Source organism: Amia ocellicauda, chromosome 19 (genome assembly GCF_036373705.1).
Source record: "Amia ocellicauda isolate fAmiCal2 chromosome 19, fAmiCal2.hap1, whole genome shotgun sequence".
Classification (NCBI taxonomy): domain Eukaryota; kingdom Metazoa; phylum Chordata; class Actinopteri; order Amiiformes; family Amiidae; genus Amia; species Amia ocellicauda.
The window spans coordinates 14,339,108-14,363,082 of record NC_089868.1 but is presented as its reverse complement, the minus strand read 5'-3'; the positions used below and the strand labels follow the sequence as shown (position 1 = coordinate 14,363,082).

The following is a 23,975-nucleotide window of genomic DNA, read 5'->3' as shown; positions in this document are numbered from 1 at the left end:
TTCTGTACTACACTGTATATCTTTAAAGCAAAAAAAAAAAAAACATTCACAGAAGATGCACTAAATTTGGACAGTAAGTAGTATCACCCTGTCAGCGTGGTACACAGAACATTTGAAACGCCCCATTTAACTGCACTGTACTCCTATCAGTTAGCTTCATTTGCATACTTCAACTGTGCCATGATGGATGAAGATAGATGGGAGAAAATCAACCTCATTGAAACAACTGTTTTATCAAGGTTAAACTATCCTAGAAGCTCTTAACCCCTTTTTATCTTCCTTGTGTTGTTGGAATATTAATTTATCAATAACTTCTTATCAGGATTTTCTCCATAGTGAATTACTAAAAGAAGAAGAAAAAAAAAAAATCAAGACCGGTGATGGGAAGAAAAAACAAAATAAAATCAATGATGAATCTAGGAGTCACATGGTGTCCACTGATACTGTTAGTCTGGTTGAAGTTAAAACTACAAAAGAGGGCTTAAAATGCATTATAACAGCCGTGTAACAGACATGGTAGGATCTGTTCAGATCATCTAACACCTGCTGATATAAATATGGAGTACTGCTCAGAAAACAGATTATTCGGGTTTGATTTTTTCTTTCCATCTCAACTTTGCAGAACAAAATCTTTTGGAAAGGAATCGCACACTATACTATACTCTGTTCCAGACTTTTCTGTTTTTTTTTGCAAACTTTTACATCAGACCGTTCGCACGAAAAACAATAAAGCTGAACTGATGCTGTACACTGAATGCTTTTTGGAATATGCAATTCATATGCCAAGTATATTTTTGTTAAATCAAGAAATATGCAACCAATCTGAAGAGTATACAGTGCCAACTCTCAGACTGACATTTTCATAGGCCTGCATAACAGATCTGCTTCAACTCCTTTATCCATTTTAATATCATTAAAACATAATAGAAACTAAGGTAGATACATAACCTACATAACCAGTGAAAAATTATCCGAAAACCATAGCATGCATTGAGATTGTCTAATCAATCTTGGGAGCAAAAGGCTTTTATTACTGAACACCCTCTTCCAGACGAATCCCGGACTATAAAGCGAAGAACGCGATCTACTGTTCAGAGGAGAAAAAAAAAAATGCAGCTTAAGGACATATTCATTGTTCCTGCACAAGCCTCATCACACTCTCTCTGCGGAAGGAAGTCCAGATGTGAGAGCAGTCCCCCCCGCCCCCACATACCCTCTGTTCCTAAAGACTGCATACATAACACCAGGCCCACGAGCCAAAGGTGTGCGGAGAAGGAAGGCTGAATATGATAATTCTACTTATGCAAAGAAGAAGAGAAAAAAAGAACGGAAAGAAATGTCAGTCATTTATACAGTAGCGGTACGAGTTAACTGTGCATAACAAACACTGGCAAAGGCAATCTGGAAACAGAAGGGGGAACAGGCCTATAGCAGATACTGAATGAGATGCAGGCGGGTAGCTATAAAATATCACATTAAATATGTAATAATAGATACAAATATGTACTAACAAAATAAAATACGTGACAGGTATAATGTTTTGGTCCACAGGCAAGGATTCGGAGAAATATTATCCACCACCTCGTACTGCTTGGGACTTTTTTTTCTTTTCATTAATCACATGCTGACAAGTTTTTAAAATAAGTTATAACTCTAATGCAATCATTCGGAGATGTCAGCTTGCATTCGTGCGGGGGGTGTGTCCTTGAGGCCGCGGTCTGTCTAATGTCACTCGCAGCTGATAGAGAAACACCTTCCATCAAAACATGATGCGATGGGAGAGCCGATAGTGAAGGCTTTCCCTGCAGCGAGAGGACATGCAGACAGGCGGAGAGGCCTGCAGGATGGAGCACCCTCTAATGACATCCTGAAAATGATTCCATGAGACTTAAGTTTAATAGATTTGCATCCAAATGTTGTTGGTACCGACGTATATTGTTAGGATTGTTTTGCTTTGCTTTTTCAAGGTCCGTTTCAAGGGTTAGGTTTAAACTTTACTAATGTAGTTTAGCATTACTCTCTCATGCTTTGATATCAGCCTTTGATAAAATGTAACTAGGGTAATTTGAAACTACTCAGATAAATAAATGAACAGTTCAAATGTTCAAATAGATTTAAAATTGTTACACCACATTTGAATGCAGAAACCTTCCTCAAAAGCTAAAACACAGATTTGATTGGTATTGCAGTTTATTACTTTTTTACAGATTAAGGCTAATTCCCATTTCATAAGAATTTTTATTTCTCTCTTTGTGGGCTTAGTAACGTGTCTTTTATGTGCTTTTGCTACCAGCCGACCAAGCCAAGAACTGACCCCTACGAAGGCTCCCATATTTCACCCCGCTGTGGTAAGAGCTACCTGCGATGTCACTCATGTCTCAAATGGGAACGGAGCCAGATCTTGAACACGTTTATTTTTCACTGCACAAAGCCTGCATGCTTATTCTACTTTTTCCCCTCAATGTACTGTATTGAATTGGTCTATTTTAAGATCCAAAGAGCACATCTGAAATGCAGTATCCTTTAACTTGCAAGCCAGGTGCTGCAGAGTCATTTCAATTGTGCACAAACTGTTTTTAGCAATGTGAAATAGGCCCCCAAGGGGGAAGCACCACAGGGATTAATATGATATTGAAAGGTGTCCCGGTATTTACATCTTTCAGTACTCAGATCATCAAAACAGATCCAATTTCTTTGTCCCTTTTTCTTTTTCTCTTACGAAACTATTATGTAATTTCATTTGCATATGCAGACAAGAAGAAAGCGAATTCAAAGCAAATTAAAATAAATAAAATGATATTTTCTATTGCTGGACAAGTAACACAAAGTGCGGGACATAGTAAAACACAGAGCATCAGTAGGGAGGAAAACATTTGGAAAGACTAAAATCCCTTTTCAGGGAGCAAAAGTTGCGAACCGGCAGGTCCGCCATTAAACATTAACGCGTCATGCTGGGTTTTTAATGGTGGAAGTGGCTGTCACACAACTGGGGGCAGTTTTCACATTTTGCCAGACACAGACGCATATGTTAAAAACAGGACTGCAGCTGATTAACTGAACTTAACAGGTAATAATGCTTTCCTGCTCAAATATGGAGTTAAGTGAAGTATTATGGGCTCTGAAGGTTACACCACAGAAGCAGGCTGCCCGACACCTTTTCCTGTCCAAACCAGGAACAATCACACTGTGCAAAGTTTAGAAAAAGATGCAATAGCAAAGCAAGCAAATAAATGGCAATAAATAACTATTATATACCCAATAACATTGCTAACAGTGTAAGCATTTGGAAACCATTATGTCAACAACTGTTTCATGTGTATCCTGAGAAACTTTGGAATGAAAGGTAATCACAGTCCTAATGGGAATCCCCTTTGTAACTAAAGCTCGTACTGTGGTTTATTTCCAGCAGAAGAGGAAGGCTTAATTGATTTAGCATGTAAATATTCACTACAGATGTCCCTTACAGTGCTTAAAGTCACTGACAAACTTTTAGTCATTTACTCCTCCCGAGCTAAAAGGCCAAGCTAAGAAGTTTCTTTTTTCCTGTCAAACTAGCTGTCTGAGTCAGCACTAACCTGAGTAGAAACACATGGCGAAGTAGAAGTGGGTTTACAGTTGCATTTGATTCCTTACGATGCCTTTGATGCCTCAGTAAGACCAGTGCACACTAGCGTAACTCAGGGAAAACTGAATTCTGTCTCTTTATTGTGTTGTTCAAAAATGGACGCTGGGATTAAATGTATGTTCATTATTCTCATCACCGTTCATAAAATGATAAACAACTAAATGTTTTGTTATTAGAATATGCCTTATAAATTAAGATTAGTTATTTCTTGTAACATTTTGAATGTGTTGACATACTAACAATGATTAAGTCATATCAAGTTTAATATTACAGCCACACACACACACACACACACACACACACACACACACACAACATTGTTACTGGTCTTCACATTGACGTTATTGAAAGTCCATTTTGTAAAGACAAGCTCATTGAAATACTCTTGGCTGCTCTCCTTAGGGATGCTCTCTCTTGGAACATACAAAACCTTTCCTTTTCAAGTTTTTACACCATAGGGAAGTAACAGAATATAATGAGAAACAGCGGTTTGTCACTGCTATACATTAGCATGTGTAATTAACAGTAATTTGCATATACAGGCCATATTAACAAGCATAAAGCACAGTGATATTTTGCGGTTGATTTTTTCCGCAGACAGGGTACATAAAAGCAGGCCAGGAGTGGATTCAGAATCGAGCGACCATGGCGTATGGGAGAGAAAAGGGCTTAAATTTATCACTCTCACTTTGTTTATAATGGCTGCCAATCTTTGCAATAGAATACAGGCCTTTGTTTCTCACGGTGTTTGAAAGAAATATAACAACTGTTTTTATTAACATAAATTAGCATAACGCACAGTGAGACACACCTCATTGCGATGCATTACTTTCAATTATTGACATGCCCCCCCACCAGCGTCATCAACCCCCAGCACACCAGCATTTGAATTTTAGATTAAACCTTTGCTATGAGGAAACATAGGGAGCTGGGAATGTTTAGTAGCTTTTGGAACCGTTAGAGTTACCTATAGCAAGATAAAACAATGTTTAATTGCTAATATTATGTACAAAATATAAACATAATAGTATATCCAAATCAACAGTAAGAAAAGATATATAATAATGCATTGTATTGCCAAGCAAAGAGAGTAATCAAAGGCAGATCCCTTCTCATTCTTTAGATGATCAGTTCGTTTTCTTGTTTGTTTTATTCTGTAAAATGACTAATATTTAATGTAATTTGTAACTAGGATGCAAAACACCACACCTTGCAACCCGAAGATGTTTCAATGAGATACAAAAATAAAAATGTATAAAACAAGCAAACAAAAACATAATACAGAAAGCTTCTCTTTACCACATTAAATTACAACATTAAGCATATTTGCAAGCCAGCAGAGAGAATGGGATCCCTCTGAAAGGAAATCTCATTGATACAGGCTATGAACGACACACGCTAAGCTCTGGATAAAATGTGGTAAAGGCATTCAGCATGTCTTGTTTTGTTTCCTCTCCATTCTGTATAAACCATGTTAACACCGGAGATTTTTCGTAGCTCCCTCTGTAATAGCACCAGCAAATAGCAAATAAGCCAGGTTTGGAGGAAATCTACTTAGGTATGTACATAACATAATGTTGTATGTGCAGGCAAACATGATGTACATCGACATGGGTAATGCGATAGGGAGGTGAGCAGAGATAGGAGAAAAAAATCTCACACACACACACACACACACACACACACACACACACACACCATATACATATACACCTACAGTATAGATATTGATGAAGAACACACTTCCTTACAGTGTAAAATATGAAATGCAAATTAAAAGAGAAAATCTATCATGTATCTAATGTTCCCTGATGGTAAAAAGCATGCATTTCTATAAGGAGTGGCGCAGCGCACAGAGGTGATGTATGGCAATGCTGGATGAAGGGTGAAAAGCGTAGCGAGACGAACGGGGGGGACCATGCCGTCCGCTCTCACTCCTCCGAGCCCAGGGCAAAAGACGAATAAATGTTGATTAGTGTTGATTTTGTCCAACGAGCGCATGGCGAGTGACAGTTGGACTAAGCTGCTGTGAAAGAGAACCATTAATCTTGGTCTGGTTTAAGTAGTGTATATTAATTTGTGTCATTTTTACTAAGTCGCACTGAGAAGGGCTTCTTACAGCTCAGCGTTTGACTGCTTTGGTGGTTAAGCTCTTTTATATAGATACTGCACTCACGTTCAAATCGAGCAGCAGGGAGGGAAGGAAATGAGATTCCAACCCTTGAATTAAAGAAAATGAACTCCTGGGGTGTTGGTATGGCAACCACATTTGAAACTGGCGCTGGCTGTTAAATTTAACATACATAACAAATTTGTGGATTTTAATAAATGTGCAACATATTTAGGAGATTAAATAGAAAAAAGGGGGTTCGTTGAAAGTGTTGCACCCTACTTGGATGAACAGGAATTATCTGGCACAGCTACACAGCGATAAACACCGTACACAAAATAAAATGCAATGACAACTTAGCTTAGTCTTTAAACACACTAAGTTAAGGAACTGCAGCTGCTAATCCTATCTAGATTGGGAATGCATTGTGTTCTGACACTGAGTCAAACCCCTACTGGGCATAAAGGAGCAGATACAAATCTACAATATGTGTAGGTAGGTTTCCTTTCCAAAGCAATTTCTAATACAATAAGTAGCAGGTCCATTAGTTTGTAATAGATTTGAGTGTGATATCTGTCAAACAACTTTAAGTACAGCAGCAATTTTTAAATCAAGTAAAGAGTTTCTAAAATAACCAATATTACTCTATTACAGAGCAAGGGAGATTTGTGTGTAAAATTACTGCAGGGCTTTCAAGACACAAGAACAAAATAAGAGAGAACCAGTGAAAGGCACATCCTCAAAGCAGATGTAATATATGATTTAATATGAGCTTTTCAACTGCAGGCTTTACATAGTATGGCAGCACTTTCTCCCTGTGCTGGATTAACACACTGTTGGGCCTCTCAAGGTGCTACAGCGTTATTAATGCATTTAAAAACTTCATACAACACCAAACATTCGCCGGCTCGTTTTGCAAAAGAAGTTCCTTTCGGTTTCTCGGCATCTTGATTGGCTTCTGATAAATATAGTGCACCAGCAACGGTGGGAAAGACACCGTTTCCTGTACAGTACTTTACATGCTTGGCCTATTTTTAAAAAACAAAGGATTTTCAACTGCTATTTTTACCTTTTTTTCTAGCCTGTACACCCAAATACAAATTAGCTGGGTTTAAGCTAAACACATCTAGAGGCAGCCAGGCAGTATTACTCAAGCTATTAATGCCTTCACTGTATTGTATAATTAGGCTAACTATTAGAAATTTAAGAAAAAGGAAACACTGTAGACCACATTCCACATACATTACCAAATAAATTCGTTTTCTATGTAAAATATACATATATATTGTACATTTTTTTAATAATATCTACCAATATCAGTGAAGAGAAAGCATACACATATATAGACATACATTCATCTATAAAGAAAAAATAAAGAAAGAAATAATATACAAGGTCATTTCAAAAGGTGAATTCCTGAGTTAGTCTGTGACCTTTAGACACGTGTCTACCTGAGGCACACACAAAACAAAAAAACCCTGACACAACTGTACAGCAACGATCATTTTACTGCAAACTTGTTGTCACAGTTAATTACCAAATCACACCACAGTTATATATTTCCGTAATTAAGCTCTTAAAATATGATTAACATGTCTCAATTACGCCAGTGATAATTTGCATAATTTATAAGGACTCCTAATTGCGCGTGAGTTCAGATTTTAAGCTTGGTAATAACGGAACACAAAATGCATTATGCCATTACTGAAGCATGTCCGTTTGACTGCCAATATAGGAATTAATAATTACATTTCAGATAGTAGAGGGAAAACCCTTTCCAATGTTTGAAGACAAGTCAAATGTGTTCTTCTTCAAAGTGCGTTACAAAATAATTATTTGTACGGTTACCAACACCCCATTTCTTTTTTTTCCATGATATTCAACAGCAAACATTCAGAAGTTGATTAAGCAATGTTATTTTAGAACAGCTGTACATTGTAGGATCACTCTTTGGAATTAAAATCTGTAAGAAACTCACTATATCAACATGCAGCTTATAATGTAAACTCTAAGACAAAACCATGCTGTAGAAATACAATCAGGTTTACCAGCTTTAGTCATTAGAATAATATTTGTCTGTACTACAACACTTTTAATAAGCAGAGACATATATTGAGTGTAGTGATAGACTAGAAGATATACTGCTGTACGTTTGCTAGTTTGAAGCTGGTTTAAAAGTGGCTCATATTTCAGGCTTTTGGGAAAAACAATGCTAGGATTGACAGGCATTAGATACAGAAGACAGTATCCAAGCGTGAAGAAAAAATAAAATTAAAACTTTTTTTTCCAGAAGTAAGTCATTATTTAATTCATCATTGTTAAACCTACTCACACTCATTTTAATATATCAACTTGCTACCCTGATGCATAAAACAATTTACAAAACAAATGACATCTGTTCTCTAACTTTAATACTTCCATTACCTTCATACACCAGAGCTAAAGACTTATTTGGTAGCAAGACATACTTTTCATTTCTGTAGTGGCTTTGATGTAGTTCTTAACTGTGACAACGTCTCAATCTGTAGTCCTATACAGTGTAAAAAGGTCTGTTTGCAGCTTGTAGGTGGTTTCACGTCCTTGAGAAACTAAAAGTGTAATGGGATATCACAGAGGAACTCCAGTAAAAATAGACAGGTGCTGAGCAGCTGATTGGATTGAAATGACTCTTACAATGCATTCAGTTATATAAATTAGATCTTTGGCTCATTTCACCAACATTAGCCATTATTCTTCTGACCTCTGTAAAATACTCTCTTTTCACTCATGAAAAATAACATTACATCATACTATTAGTCATATTTATAAATGGGTCATCCCCCAGGCATGAAACTTAATACTATTTAAACACAGGCTACAAGAAAATCAGGCATTATGTTGAAGTTGACAGGGGGAGAGAAAAAAAAAAAAAAAAAAAGTCAAAGCAGGTCAACTGTTGAGTGTGTGATGGCGTTTCATGGTCAGATAAATGTGTTTGAAACCAATCCAGACATTAAGTGTGTTTGTTTGTGTTTAAGACGTTCATGCAGACTGATATGATGAATAAATAAAAGCATTTTTGTTTCCAACTTTATTATACGAGTTGACCCTTTTACCATTTGTAATCCGTAAAGTCATAAAAGTAAATGCATTTGAAACAAGCATCTTATCCACATATCAGAGAAAACAAAATGTGAAATCTGATCTTTCAGGAAACTCAACTTGACTTAGACAAATGACTCAGTTCACTTAAGTGATATATATATTAATTTTATTTTTATGAAAATGAATCTTTTTTTAACATCTTTAAAAGGTGCAACATATTTAATTCAATAAAAAAGCATGTCTAACGAATAGAGATAAAGATCACTTCAAATTACAGCTTAATTGTACTTAATTATTGCACACACACAGTATAACACAGTTTAACCTATAACCTATTATGTATTGATATAGATAACATTGTAAAACCGTATATATTAAGTAATTGGTTAGTCATTAATTAAAATAATAGTTCAATAATAATAATAATAATAATAATAATAATAATAAATTTGGATATACAGAAAAGTTGCAACTGCCTAACGCCCATTTTAAATTTAATTTGGATACAATTTTAATGTTTCAACTTTAAGAGGATTCCTCCAGATGGCATACATTTCCATCCGGATATTTCCTAGATTTTTCCTAAAACACAATCAAGGACCTTGGATGTGTCAAAAAAAAAAAAAAAAAAAAAAATACATCAGAAACCCTAAATTCAATCTTTATTTGTTTAGCTTTTCATGAAACCAATTAACCAGATATTTTGTTACTATAAATAGCTTTATTAATACAGAAGAAAATCAAAAGACAAAGTCCCCCCCTCATTTCATTGTTCTAATGCTGAATATGAAAACAATGCATAATGATTTCATCCTTTGAAAGACTTCGCTAATTAGAAATGGCTCTCTACTTACACTCCATAGCCCTTTGTCAAACTGCAGCTAATTGTTCTCAGTAAAAAAAAAAAAAAAAGGATTAAATCAGCTTGTTCCTGACCTACTAACAACAATCCTCAGTAAAAATATTTTTCTCCAGTTAAAAGAAAGAAAAATCAGTCTTGGCAAGGTAAAAGCAGGGTATTGCCTTTTTATTTTACCATAATTTCCACCTCTCTGCTGTAGAGCACCATTGTATACACAGGCAAGTACAAAGCAGGTCCTGCATGCCATTGTTATTAGAAGCATATTAAATAAACACATGTAAAGGCCACGACCGGCTTCTATGGAGTTTTTCCAAAATGATCTGAAGAATTCAAGACATATTTTTTTTATTTTAAAAGTATAGATGTTTGTGCAGGTTGTAGATGAAAGCATTGCGGCAAATATCCGATTTCAGGGTGAAAGGGGGCTGTTTTGGCACTGGGAATTTCCCACCTGAGAGAGAGGCACAATGACTCAGTAGCAACCCCGAGTCATAAACAAGGGCACATCCAGAAGAATTTGGCTTGAAGAAAGAAAGAAAAAAAACAAAAACTAGCAAAGTATACTCTTATGAAAGGGTTCATTGTTCCAAGACTGGGCTTTTCAATTGGGACTCACCTTTTAATTGCATAATGGAGAATGAGTGAAAAGGTGAATGTTTCACATCTGTAAATGACATACAAATGTAACTGTTACCAGACGTTCGGAACTAAACTGTAGCGGGTTAACCTGCTCCCCTGCCCACCAGAACCCTGTTCAATTTTTAACCTGGTTGGCAGTTTGGTGGTTGATGGCTTTGCAAGATGGCAGATCCGCATAACATAAAGGACATATCACATAGACATTGTCAATACCTATGACAGGTAAACTGGTAAAGATATTATCAATCTATATTAAGAAGCATTCATGTAATTTTACTCCTATAAGGAAACATTCAAATGAATGCCTAAAGAAGGAAAAAAATACTTTTAAAGAGAGAGATTTGCCAGAATAAAATAAGAGACAATTTTACTTTGGTTGAAAATAACCCAGGGAATAACTCGCACAGTTACGCTTGGGGTCTGACTGAAAACAGCTTTTCGAATACACCCAAGGGAGAAATATTTGCGTTTACTGAACTTCCACTGAAAAATCCTTGAAAAAACAAGAAACTGAGAGCACACAAACCTTCATATGAAATGGGATACTATCCGTATACCTATAACCTATAATTAACTAGAAAGACAATATGGTAGAGAAGTTAAATCTGAATTTGAAAACAGCGAATTTCATGTCTGCCGAACTCAAAGGCATCTAAACCTATAAAAAGGTTGTGTGTGGCTGAGGATAAAGTAGCCAAGCCGAAGTGATACAAAAGGAGGAATAGTTATTGTATTCCTGAGAAGGAGAGGTAAAAACACAAGTGAACAGTACTGTGATCTACCAGACCACGCTTGCAAAATTCGAAGGTAAGCTTGGCAGGTGATTGACAGCGCCCATAGATTGTGCAAAAACACACAGGTGATTCACTGGCAACTCGCTGCTGTCCTCCACAAGACAATCCCATGAAGTCTGGAAATCTGCCAGAAAATACAAAATACAATTTCCCACTTTCCTAAGAAAAATTAATGCTTTGCAGGAGAATCATCTCAGTGAGGCTCATAAGCAATGCCACCCAGTAAATTCATGTTAGAAACGTATGGAAAATGTTTATAGTACAGTGCTACTGAGGAATGGTGTCACAGGGTTCAAAGCAGTAGGAGTTGATATCCACAGGTGTGCTGGTAAATTTATATTGTCTGGCACTGACTAATTGATGCTGTATTTTGTTAATAATTAAATTCAGTGACCACAGTTCATTATTACTTAATAGGCCTGTATATGGTTAAAACACACCAGTAATGTCCTGTGAGTAATAAATGCCACCCTTTCATCTAACTATAAATCAAGAAATACTACATTTAGATGTATTCCCATCTCAGATAACATAGTAAAAACATTTATAGTGGAAATTAAATATCTCATCATGAGATAATGAAATCGCAGTGAAATAATACAGTATTGTATTATGAGTCTGTAGTAGTACAGAGCAATAAAGTGAAAATATATACGGGGGAAAACTTTTTTTTTTTTTTTTTTTTTTTTAATGTCCAATTAAAACTAGGGCAGAAGTAAATAAACGGGAAAAGGAAGCGAACTTAAAGAGTTAACATAGTACCATTCACCAAAATGATTCTAGTTAAGACAAGCTCACTAAATTACAAGGCATATTAGATCACATCTACATCTGTAAGACAAAGGTGGCTTTCATCCATCGAAGAAAAAATAATAGGGAAAAAATTCAACTTATTCCTAATAATAGTCTAGACATTAAAGATTTTTTTTAAGTTTTACAGAATACAAAAACTTTTAAGTGAAACATAACATTGGCATTGTAAAATATGCTTGTATCAATTGTTATTAGAAGAATTAACAAGACTGACAGAGAAGTAATTGAACAATCTGGCAATAGTATTTAAATGCTTAAAAAAAATATATATTTATCAAAGCCAGGAAAAATACAAATTAAAAAATAAAAGATATGATCATGCAGATCAAATATACATTACTTTTTATAATGCATTTCATATAGCTGATCATGGTTTTATTTTCACATCCTTTCAAATACTAGGCTTTTGGAAAGGGCTTTATAAAAGATGTTCAGACCCTCTAGACCAGGGGTTCCCAAAGTGCGGCCTGGGGGCCAAATGCGGCCCTCGTGGATGTTTGGTATGGCCCCACAAAGCAAACCTTCAACCCCCCCTTTTCTGAACCTTTACTATATTTTTACAGTTTCTGAAAATGTTCTGTTGCAAATTGCACATGTAATTTGGGTGAAAATAATAAAACAATTAAAGTTAATTAATGTTCCCTAAGAGAAATGTATAGGATATAAAAAGGTATGATTATGGACATATTTAGTTTTCATCTGTGGTTCATTTTCTGCTGGGGCCCCCCCATCCCATGCAACCTCCGGAAATTGACCCTCCATCACCAGACATTGGGAACCCCTGCTCTAGACAAACGCCAATAGCTGTACTATATGACAGCATGACACTACTCAATGATTTAATATAAACCAGGGCCTTCAGGAGAAGTGTCCTATTCTACATTGCTGTGTTTTAGTAGCAATCCACAACTGCTCGCAGAATTATATCCGCCAGTCAATAAGCAAATGATGCAATGCTTTAAGAGGGGGAATAAATCAAGTTTTAAATGCGATCAGTGCAATTACAAGTTTGAATACGGCCGTTTGTTCCTCTTCAAAATGTGAGCTACTCCCCGTTAAATACGCTGTACAGACAGCCATTAATGACATCCCAGTAAAGGAAAATGAGAACTATTTAGGAATCTTTATGTACAAAGACAAAACATCAAGAGGTTCTCTAGACCTTAATCCAGTTTTCATTAATGCACAAGAAAGACTTAATTTATGGCTTCAAAGAAACTTGTCCTTAAGAGGGAGAACTCAAGCAGCAAAGTCTGATGGTTTATATCAAACAGTTTATGCTGCAGTTCCTCTGCAGGTCTTGAACTTCATTTATGTTGAAATATGCTTGGAAAATAAAACAGGAAACCAGAAATATGTTAATGGATTACATGAGTCTAACAGTGTTCATGTTTAGGAGCTAATGTTTTTAATTCAACTTATTAGGATTATTATAATTATTAGTAGTAGTACATAATACATAAATTTTCCTACATATTTATATTTTATTTATATTTCACAATATGTGTTTTTATAATGTTGCTTTATATCCTTTATAAAACTTTTATAAACAGACTCCATTATGTTGGTCTCATCTATAAACTATATTTCTTGCCCGGTACAATAAGGAAAAAGTATTACAATATGCAAAGAAAGGTAAAGCCCCTTCTCTGGAGCCAGTAGTCTTCTTTATTGCACATAAAGTACATACATAAAGTACATACTTTTTTCAAAAGGCCATTGTTTCAACCTCCTTTGTTACAGCTTACAGTGGATGCTATATATGACGATATTAATCAAGAACATGTTGACTATATATAATAAACACAGCTGGTTTCATAACCCTCTTCCTACACATTGAAAGCTATACAGAACCGACTAAACCAGCAAAAGAACTGAGTGACAAGTTATCCACATGGATAATCAGAGAACATGCAGAGTGTTTAAAAATACACCTTTTTCCCCCCCTCTCATAATTCCGCTTTAGCTAAAAAACTGAATAACTGTACAGGGTGGAGGCCATATTTATTCACAAGTCCAAAAGTGTCTGTGAAAGGGACAGAAGAATTTGCATCCCTAATGAAGCCCCCATTAAACTTGCATCAGAAAAAATAAATGAATAAGGAATTAATTAAACTGACATCATTTCTGAAGGTAATGGGCTCTCGTCAAAAATCAGCTTATTCGTTTAATTTTTTATTTTTTATACTAATGTTTCCCAAAAGGTACTGCCTTAACAATGCAAACTCCAGCCTCTGCATGAGTATTTGTTATTAAATTCACTGAAAACAATCTTTCAATGAAAGTTTTCACTTCAATAAAATAAATAAATATATAATCAGATACAAATCAGGAAATAGGCCACACTAACAATTTTTTCGTTTTTACATAGGAATATTAATCATGATAAAAAAAAAAAAAAAACAGAATTCGGGAATTAGTTAGAATTGCAAATCCGACAATTTGCATGATATTAAAATTCAAAACACAAAGCTGATTAAAATTAGGTGTTTTTTTTTTTATATAGGGCTTTTACAGAAATAAATCAATAAAACGAAGAGGAGAGAAATATGTTCTCCAACACGTCTACTGCACTTGTAACGTAGACATAGAGCACGCCATGTTTCTCCAGTGTTTTAAACAAAAAACACTTATTGACCAATCACTGTTTTATATAACACACAGTCCGTCTCAGATCAAAAGCAAAGCACCAGGATAGTTACTAATAGCTACCATGGCGATCCCCTCAGTAAAGAGTTAGCACAGGGTTGAAACCCGACACCGAGAAATGTTGAAGTTGATGTCTGGCTTCCCTTACCGACCGAGCCAACCTGTACGTGCCAGCCTCCCAATCCGTAATGGTTGTGCACACACAAAATCTCACAAAAGTCTCAGCTAAATAATGTGAACTTCTGATACCCTGGAGTTCAGCATTCCTTTAAGCAGAGCAAAAACTAAAACATGTTGGGAATGAAGTGGAGTGCTTACCAAAAATAAAAAAGTTGTTTCTGAGGAGGAGAAATAGCCTTGGCCAAAATAAAGTGCTCCTTTCTTGTTCTTTCCTTGTGGTTGATGTACCATTGTAATTGTATATACTGTACTGTAGTCTACTTAATATTGCTCAGTGTGTCGCTCTAAAAATACACAAGGGGGTCATGAGTTCAAGTCTCCTCTGCCTTGGGTTGGCACTTGGTCCTGCTAAAGCTGTCAGCTGCTCTAAAACAAAGCAGGGGTTGCTGTGGAGTGCACATCTACTGTACAAACAATTAACAAAAGATTCCTGGAACACATGTAAATCATTTATGTGGAAAAAAGAAAAAGGAAAAAAGGCATTTGTTTAAGTTATTTGTGAGTTACTGCAATTATTTTGGATGGCCCGCTTGCCACAAGTACCTGCAACACACAGACCACATTTGAAACTCTCCGCCAAGCAGCACTTTTGAGACTTCAATGCATTATTCTTTGTCATCGGTCGCTAAATACTTCCATACAGTGACCGTAGATTAACTTTGCCAGTGATATGGATAGTAATCTCTGAAATTTCAGTTTAGCATTTTTGTTTCATCGGCAGGAAAATGCTACTCAGAGAAAAAAAAAAATCTGCCATCACAATGCGCAGTATATTTTCGCAGACACTACAGTTTGTACGAGTGCAATGATGTTGTTATCAGGTGTTATACGTAGAAGACTGCCTATTACGTTAATTTGTACATACTAAAGACACCACCCTTTAACCAAACAGAAACCCCAATACGAGTTTTTGCCATATTCAGGTGTAATTTATCTTAAAATGCCGTAGTATAAAATAAAGATCTATCATCACCTTTCAAATGAAAGTCTTTAAAGGCTATTATTATGACGCTGTAAAACCGTGTCGGTAGCAGTTGCAGTAATGCTGTACCAGTATCCGTTTTAAACGAACATGCTTACAGCAGATTTAATGTGTGCTCTTTTGCTATCCACCAGGGATCTATATGCAACAATGTAAAACTGAAGAGACTAGCTGAGTCTTTAAAATATAAAAAGAGCTGACCTATATCACAGTGTTCAGCACACTGGTAATAAACATCACAAAAAAGCAAGAGCAAAACCAAGGTCAAGTATTTTGTTACATCTTAAATATGTTTTGTGACCAGTATATTTTTAATAAGGTGTAATGGATATAAATACCTTCTTCAGAGAATTACACTGCATGTAAAATGATAAAAAAAACTCTTTACTATGTGCAAACAGATACAGTACTATCTTATGCAAAATGAACCAGGCTGTTTGTGTCACAGAAAGTCCTTTTCCAAACTGCAGCTTCCATCTGAAACCCAGACACAGTATACTACAAGCTTTAGAAGACAGCATTAGGTCTTCAAAGGTAGGATTTAACAAACACTGCAATAAATATCGGTACTTGGGTTTTAAAAGTGCATGAAGCCTAAAATAAAATATGTAGACTGTCTCTCAAATATCAAACATTGTAAACAAGAAAAAAAGAAAAATGCATATATTTATATTCCCCAGTGTGAAAGCATTCAGTGGTGCTGAAATGTCAAAAAATAGAACAAACCGGCTAATGTGTCTAGTGCTTTTATAAATATTTGATGTTTTAAAACACAATTGATTCCAAAGCCAGATCCAACTTTTTTAGCAAACCAGAAACTACCAGTTCAATGCTGGTATGATATATTTACATTATAGTGATTTCAGAGCTGGCAACGTTTGAAAATCCATCTTAACAAGCTGAATACCAGGGCTGCGCGAGCTTTGAGAAGCAGGACTTTCAGAGAAGTATGCAGAGACCACTCGGCATTTGGCAGTTTTGGACTGTAGTGGTCATAAGCCAAGAAAAATAAGGACGCTGCCTCCTTTTAAAGGGAACTTGTCTTGACTTTTGCAATTTTGGCAGCAAGCCTAGAAAGACAAGTCATAGTTTATTCAACAAAAGAGATTTTTTCCAGACATCAGTAGCTTACAATTCAGTTTAGAAAGAAAATAAAAAATATAAAATCTTAACCAAACGCTCCACTGTCGTGTCATTGTCTTTTTCAATATCACACTACTACTTTATATTTTATGAAGTCCCTTCTCTGCACAATTGTAAATGCCCACCACACACACATATATATATATATTATATATTGCACAATTATTAAATGTGAAATCTGGTTTTATTTGCATCATATGCATAACCTGCTACTTTCAGGTGATTCTGTAAAATTTGAATTAAATTCCCAGTGACTTAAGAATTCTCATTGAGTGTTAAAATGAAGATTAATTTTGTTTAGATTAATACAAGAATCGTACATGATAAACCACCCGGGAACAATATGACATCTTACCGCTTTGAAAATTAATGTCATCCCTTTTAACAATGCCCGGCATACAGTTGTCTCATAAAACAAAAACACGACAGGGGGTCTCAGCTCGCAAGTCAAAGGGATTCCCCTGCAGGGCTTTTATCATTAAAAGCCTAGTACACTGACTGCCCCTGTCAGAAGGCCTAGGCAAAACATACAAGTGACTGCAAACAAAACAACTTCTATTCACAAGAATTCCTTTATACAAATTCATAATCAATTAAAGTAGCTACAGTACTCTCTTAATGTGCTTCAAAGTAAATAATTGTATTTAATAAAGAATATATATTTTTTTTTAAATAATTAGTATGTTTATAATAAGAATCTCCACTTAACTAATATATGAGGTGGAAAAAAAAAAGGAAACCCCTTTCTTAAAAGTACTCAGTTCCTGGTTGCCAATACTGGGGGAGAAGTAAGGGTGAGCAGTCAGGATAAAGTCCAAGTCACTTTGTTCTTCATCTAGATACGAACTTTGGATGAACCCAAGAAAGCGCCAGGGAGTAAAACACTCTGCATAACTCTTTCACTCCTCCAAAACCCTCACGAAACAACAAAAAAGAAGAAGAAAGCCACAGGCCAAGGGCCCCCTGCTCTTCAGAGAGAGTGGTCGATTCACACCGCGTTACAGTGGGGGGACTTCAATAAAACTGCATGCCAATACAGCATCTTTAAACAAAACTGTTAGCAGTGGGCTCCGTGCCAACCTTCGCTTCACAGCAATGAAATCTCAATAAATTAAACTTTGGGGCTAATTAGGAGGGAGATATGAAGCTCCATCTTCAAATAGCATCTATTCTGTTATCTCAGGTTATGGCTGAAGTTTACGAAATGCACGAAAAATGTTTAAATATCATGCCTGGGATTAATATAAATCAGAAACTATCAAACAAAAATTAAAAGCAGTATGTTTAAGACAATTAGGATTGCCCTCACAATGTTCTCCGAGAAATTAAGAAGAAGGGAAAAAATAGTCAATATCTGTCGGAAGAATGCGACATTTTATCTGTGCCAAGTGTCAACGTGAAATTGTTGAGAAATATGACTTACACATTCCTTATAATGTCAGTACGCCTGCTCTTAGTGTCATTATACCAGCTACATGCGCTTTCATAACACTCAAATGGAGGGATAACAATAGATGTAAATGAAACGTGCTGAGCAGACTCCACAACCCACATGTACAGTAAACAATTTCATATTGTACATGGTAATTTAGCCCTACACATTTCATCATCTTCAGCTATGAAAGTCTTACACTTTGCATTTAATAACGTAATTTAATAAAACTTTGAATCAAGTATGAGATTCCCTCTGGCTTACAAGAAACAAAACAAAAAATAAATAAAACCACACAGCTCACGACGAAGGAAGAAAATATACATCAAGGGCTGCTCCTTAAGCTTCTGTCAAGAAGAGGAAATGCAGCGGGGACTCCAAGGTAAATTTCATGCATTCAATATCCTTCCCATTCAGGTGAACAAATGCTACCAAATCCCCTTTTACTGTTGTACTGACAAAACAGCTGGCGCCGAATAAACGGTACCAAATCCTTAAAAAATATCAATCAGCCACTGAGCACCACACCAATAAAGGAGTATATCACTCACGATAGGGGGGGGGCTTTGGGAATAGTGCATTTCGTAGATTGTGAAACAATAAATGCCAAAGTTGTGAATTGCAAAACAACAGCAGTGCAGCTTGTGCACGACAACCTCTGGTTCCCAACTGCATCTAGTGAAGGATTGGTAATATCTCACCCGTCATTTTTTTTTTTATTATATATGTTTTTACCCCATACAAGTGGATTATTAAACCTTTATTTTATTCTTCATGTTGTTAACTTTGTAAATACATAACACTGATATTATCTTATTAGCAGTCGGGCATTGTTTCACTAGAAAAAAACAAAACAAAAAAAAAACACTTGAAATGTATATGAATGCATGAATTTACGATAGAGCATTCATAGGAAGCATATCTAATAAATATTATACATTCAAACCCTGTATGCAAGCATATATCAGGCATTATACAAGGAATGCATAAACTAAATCTCACACCTAAATGCAAAACAGAAAATAATGCCTCTCAATTCTTGCTTAGAAGTGTTGAAGTGCTAAAGCCCCATCACTAGGGTGTCAATTGCAAACCTCACTTCCACACTAATAGATGATGACACTTCCATCCAATCTTCTAATCAGTATCAGTCAAGCAAATGTTAAGCTTCCTTTAAAAATATTTAAATCTCATTTTTTCATATGCTTGTTTACCCCTTGCGCCTAAAGCACAATAAACACTATTTCTGTGCAATTTTACACTTCGCATTCGGATGGAGTCACGTACAATACCAATTCCAGTCCACAGTATTAAAATAAACCGTGTATTTTGATGTATTTATTTTTCAGCAGGCACTCTCTTAATTTGCACTTGGTCACAACATTATTTCTAACTGCTCTATATAATCTTTAACTGCAGTTGATATAAAAGGCCTTTGGGGAAAATTAAAGACAAGCCATTTATAACTGGACTTTATAGTGTCATAAGTGGTAAACCTGCATGGGAAGAAAAGCTGACTACAAAAAAAAAAACAGCAGGGCATTAAGAGTTGAATTAACAATAGTAAAACAGCATCTGGTTTACCTGTTTTTTCTTTAATTTCACACAAGACGTTGAAGAGAGCAGGCTTCATTCTGTGGCAATTCAAGGCATGTTTCCTAAAATGAAAGAGATGAGCCCGTTTTAATACATCCCTGAATGCAATATTTCACACAATGTATTACAATAAGGAAGGTGTTCATCAATAAGGTCCAATTCCGAGTGCTGGGGAGTCGGGATGAACGGTCAAGATGATTAAACATGACATGTTTGAAAACCTTCAAAGTAGCAGTGATGTGCAGTACTTAGGAAATTACATCACGTATCGTTTGAAAATGGAAACCATTGTTTTAACAGTAAAACAAAAGAACAGGCTTGAGTGTTTTCCCAAGATTATATGCACAGGATCATATTTGCGGGACATTGGAAATTAGAAGTTCGGCCATTATTATATATATATATATATATATATATTGCATAATCTAATCACATTTTATTGTCAACAAAGATTATTTAACGTCACTTAGCAAATAAAATGACAGAACCAAATATGCAATCGTCATTTATATCAATTTCTTATACAAAATCCAAGCTAATACGGCGAACAAATACTTCACGGTATTCTCTATGCATGTAATTGCAAAAAAGAATGTGTACTATTATTTTACTGTTATTAATATTTGATTTAAGCCTGTTAAAGCCTAAATAATTACACAGCTGACTTATACATTCAGATTTATTATACTTATTTCTATAAAAGTGGACATGCATTTTTTTTTTCCTGCCGGTTTTTAAATGAGCTTTATTTTTTCTTGCAGCTGTCCTGGTGAAAACTTTTTTCCACTGAACTTTATTGTTGTATATATATATATATTGAATTAAATGAGTGATTTGAGAAGCTGACCACAGATGTTGATTCATTGATGCTAATGCTTTTGCTTACATTACTGTCAATACTGATCTATAAGGAGTATTACTATTATTGTGGATTGTTTTTTATGTAGGCTTGTGTGCCACTCATTTAAAGTGGGATCTTTTGACACATGTGTCTCACGACATTATAACACATGTCCCTGTGAGTTTTGTGGTCTTTTTGACAAGTGTTTTCTGTACACAATGCATCAGATAAAACACGTGTCACAAAACGGCGCACTCCTCTGGACCAGGGTGCAAACTCATGTTGCGATTTACCTGGGTAAGGAAGTCTTATCTAATGCACCTTTATTGTATGATGATTATTATTATGATTATGATTATGTGCAAAAGTTGTTTCTCTAGACCAACCAGGCTCGCAAGCATATATTCACCAATCTCTGTCCTTCAGCCACAGTTTATTCTAGGTGCAGAAAAGCACCTCTTGCAAAAACTGTATAGATCAAGTGTTTTAAATGTAAAGCACTATTTAAAATCTGGGATATTATTGTCATTGAACTGATGCATTGTCATTTCCTAACGTGGTGCAGATCTCCTCCATGCCTATCCGACGCAATGAGGTATTATTACCCTGTTAAAGGGATTAAACACATCTACAAAAGGTAGTAAGTAAAGCGGAGTTATCGTATTTATAGATAGCTGCTATCTTATTTATAGATAAGCCAAGCATATACAATTGAATGACAGCTATCAATCCTGCAGCCAGACTGGTCGTGTTTAGATAGAGATTACATACGTGTCATCTCAGGTCTGGAAAAGTTATGGGATTTAAAAAATATTGACGTGCACATTTGATATGAACACTTATTTGTGCACTTGATGCTAATTGTCCATGTTGCTCGGCACAGTCATTGCAATTGTTGTGGGTCCACGATTGAGGAGTAATTGTCCCCATTGGGTATCCGAGGGGGGGATGTCCATTCGCCCCGTTAGCACACACACAAACAGACACAAACTAAAAACGCGTTACCTGGCCTGCGCCTCGTCCAGACTCTGGTCTGTAATGGTCATTATTTGCTGTAAAATGTCTCCAATGTCCTGTTTCCGTCCCCCCTCTCCGTCTGTCCCTCCGGTTCCGTCCTGCATGTGCTGGGACAGGCCGGGGTGTCCCGCCATCCCCACGCCGGCGTGAGAGTGCATCAGCCGGGGCTGCTCGTCCATCTCCGCCTGGGCTCTGCCTCACCTCCCCTAGACAGGCGCTGATCCCTCGGGCTGGAGGAAAAGCCTCAGAAATACCTTCGGATCTCTCTCTCTCTCTCTCTCTCTCTCTCTCTCTCTCTCTCTCTCTCTCCCAGCTGGTCGGAGTGAAATCTGATCTGAATTGCAGTCTTTAGCCACTCCTGCTTGGTAAAAGAAAAAAAAAACAGGTTCAACTTTCAATATGGGAGCCGATCCTGCTTTAATCACGGTGGCCTCGGCCTCGGGAAAACGCAAACTTTTTCCCTGGAAGGCGGTAATGCGTCTGGAGCCGGTGTGGAGCCCCTCCTTGCCGGGTACTTGCCTGGTTTCTGTCCCTAGCTTTTGTTTAGCAGCCCAGGACTGGCAACTGACACACAGCCCGGGTATGGAGCCCTGACTCCGCCCGAGAGACGCCATTGGCCGGCGGCACGCCTTAGCCCCGCCCCGGTGCGCTGCTTATGAAACGTCAATCATGAGACCGGGAAGGTGGGACTGGCTAATGAGCTTAAAGAGGCGCTGTTAGCAATGGGACAGCACTGGGTGGCCACGCAGTGATGTATTGAACCTGAACTTGAATAAATAAGAGCCCTTGACACAGGAGAGCTGCTGTCAGGTAGCTCGGGTGCCCCTCTTGACCATTCATGTTCACAAAAGCAGTCCATTTATTTTCCATGAGTGTTGCCAAGAAATAGATTTATTGCATGCTGGTTTATATATATATATATATATATATATATATATATATATATATATATATATATATAAAGACATTGCTTCCATGTGTCTTTACGTTGCGAAATAAATAAACTCAGAAGTGGTTTGTTATTCAATTTTTTTAATACAAATAAAGACTAAGATGATTCGTACTATTAATTCACTTGAGACATTGCCCCCATGGTGGACTGAATGCTGAAAAAGACATACAAAAAAAAAAAAAAAAGCTGTGGTGCCTGCCTATTTGTATGTTTTCCACTTATTCTGAATCACAAAGCGCGCTGGCAGTGGCTTTGCTCATACAGGTATCTGAGGCGGACGAGCTTCACCAAGCTTCACTGGGTCTCCTTAATTTGCAGCAGTGACCCATGCTGAGCAGCCGTGCAGCACGCCCTGTGACTGGCCTGCCTCAGCGCTGCCCCGCAGGCCCCGGAGGGACGCCCAGACGCGCTGCTCAGGCAGGGATATTGAAAAGCAGCGACTGAATACTGTGACTGGGGCATCTGGAAAACAAAGGAATCTCTGGACACTGGTCAGAGGGCAGATACCATTTGGCTAATTTAGATCTATTTCTTATGAGAAAGAGGATGGGAACCTATAAAAGGCAGCAGCAAACAACAGATACAGGTCAAAGTAGTTCGTGACTTGGATGGGGTTTATAGTATTCATATTTACATTAAAATCCACACACTTACAAATATCCTGACCCATTGCACTCATCGTCACATTGGCATCTGAATCTGTTTCTTATTGAAACCTATCCCAGAAAACCTAAAGGGACTGAATTTAATCCTGCTTTATTTAAAACTAAAAAAAGATTACCAGCAGTCTGCTTTCCAATGAAGCACCAGCCTTTTTACAATCTATAAAGCGGACAGTATTTCTTTATATATATATAAAACACCAGGGTTTTTCCAGTAAGAAACAGCACTCTGACCTCCTTAAGGAATCTAAAAGAATATCTGCTTTAAAAACACAAAACCTCAGCCTAAAATATATTATCAAATGTATACTTGCAGTCACCTCATGTTTAAAAAAGCATGTAAACAACATGCATATTTTACAGTTAGTACATTTTTAGTACTATTTGAAATACTTAAATATGCTGGGAAGTGACATCAGTGGTGCCCAGCTGACATACAATCAAGTCTAGTGGAACAATGGCTCCCAAACTCTTCCAGCCGAGTGACACCTTTTCAGACTTTTTTCATTCAGTGGGAAAGCCCTAGTTCCAGCTGACACACCGTTTGACTGTTGAAATTTGAAAATGAATATGAATAATACATTAGTAAAATTA

At 36.6% G+C, this 23,975-nt stretch overlaps 1 protein-coding gene across 4 annotated transcripts in view; it reads right to left on the bottom strand.

The window, feature by feature from the left end:
• Positions 1-22,326, bottom strand: part of pbx1b (pre-B-cell leukemia homeobox 1b) — a 77,404-nt gene extending 55,078 nt beyond the window's left edge. For 2 of the 4 annotated variants that reach the window (XM_066692264.1, XM_066692266.1), the window contains exons 1-2: positions 21,756-22,326; positions 19,898-19,971 (exon numbers count right to left, since the gene is read on the bottom strand). In XM_066692264.1, the coding sequence (XP_066548361.1) occupies positions 19,898-19,971; positions 21,756-21,946 (265 nt within the window). In that variant the 5' untranslated portion in view covers positions 21,947-22,326. The remainder of the gene's footprint in view (positions 1-19,897; positions 19,972-21,755) is intronic. The other 2 variants (XM_066692265.1, XM_066692267.1) reach the window with 2 other exon arrangements.
• Positions 22,327-23,975: the final 1,649 nt, after the last annotated feature.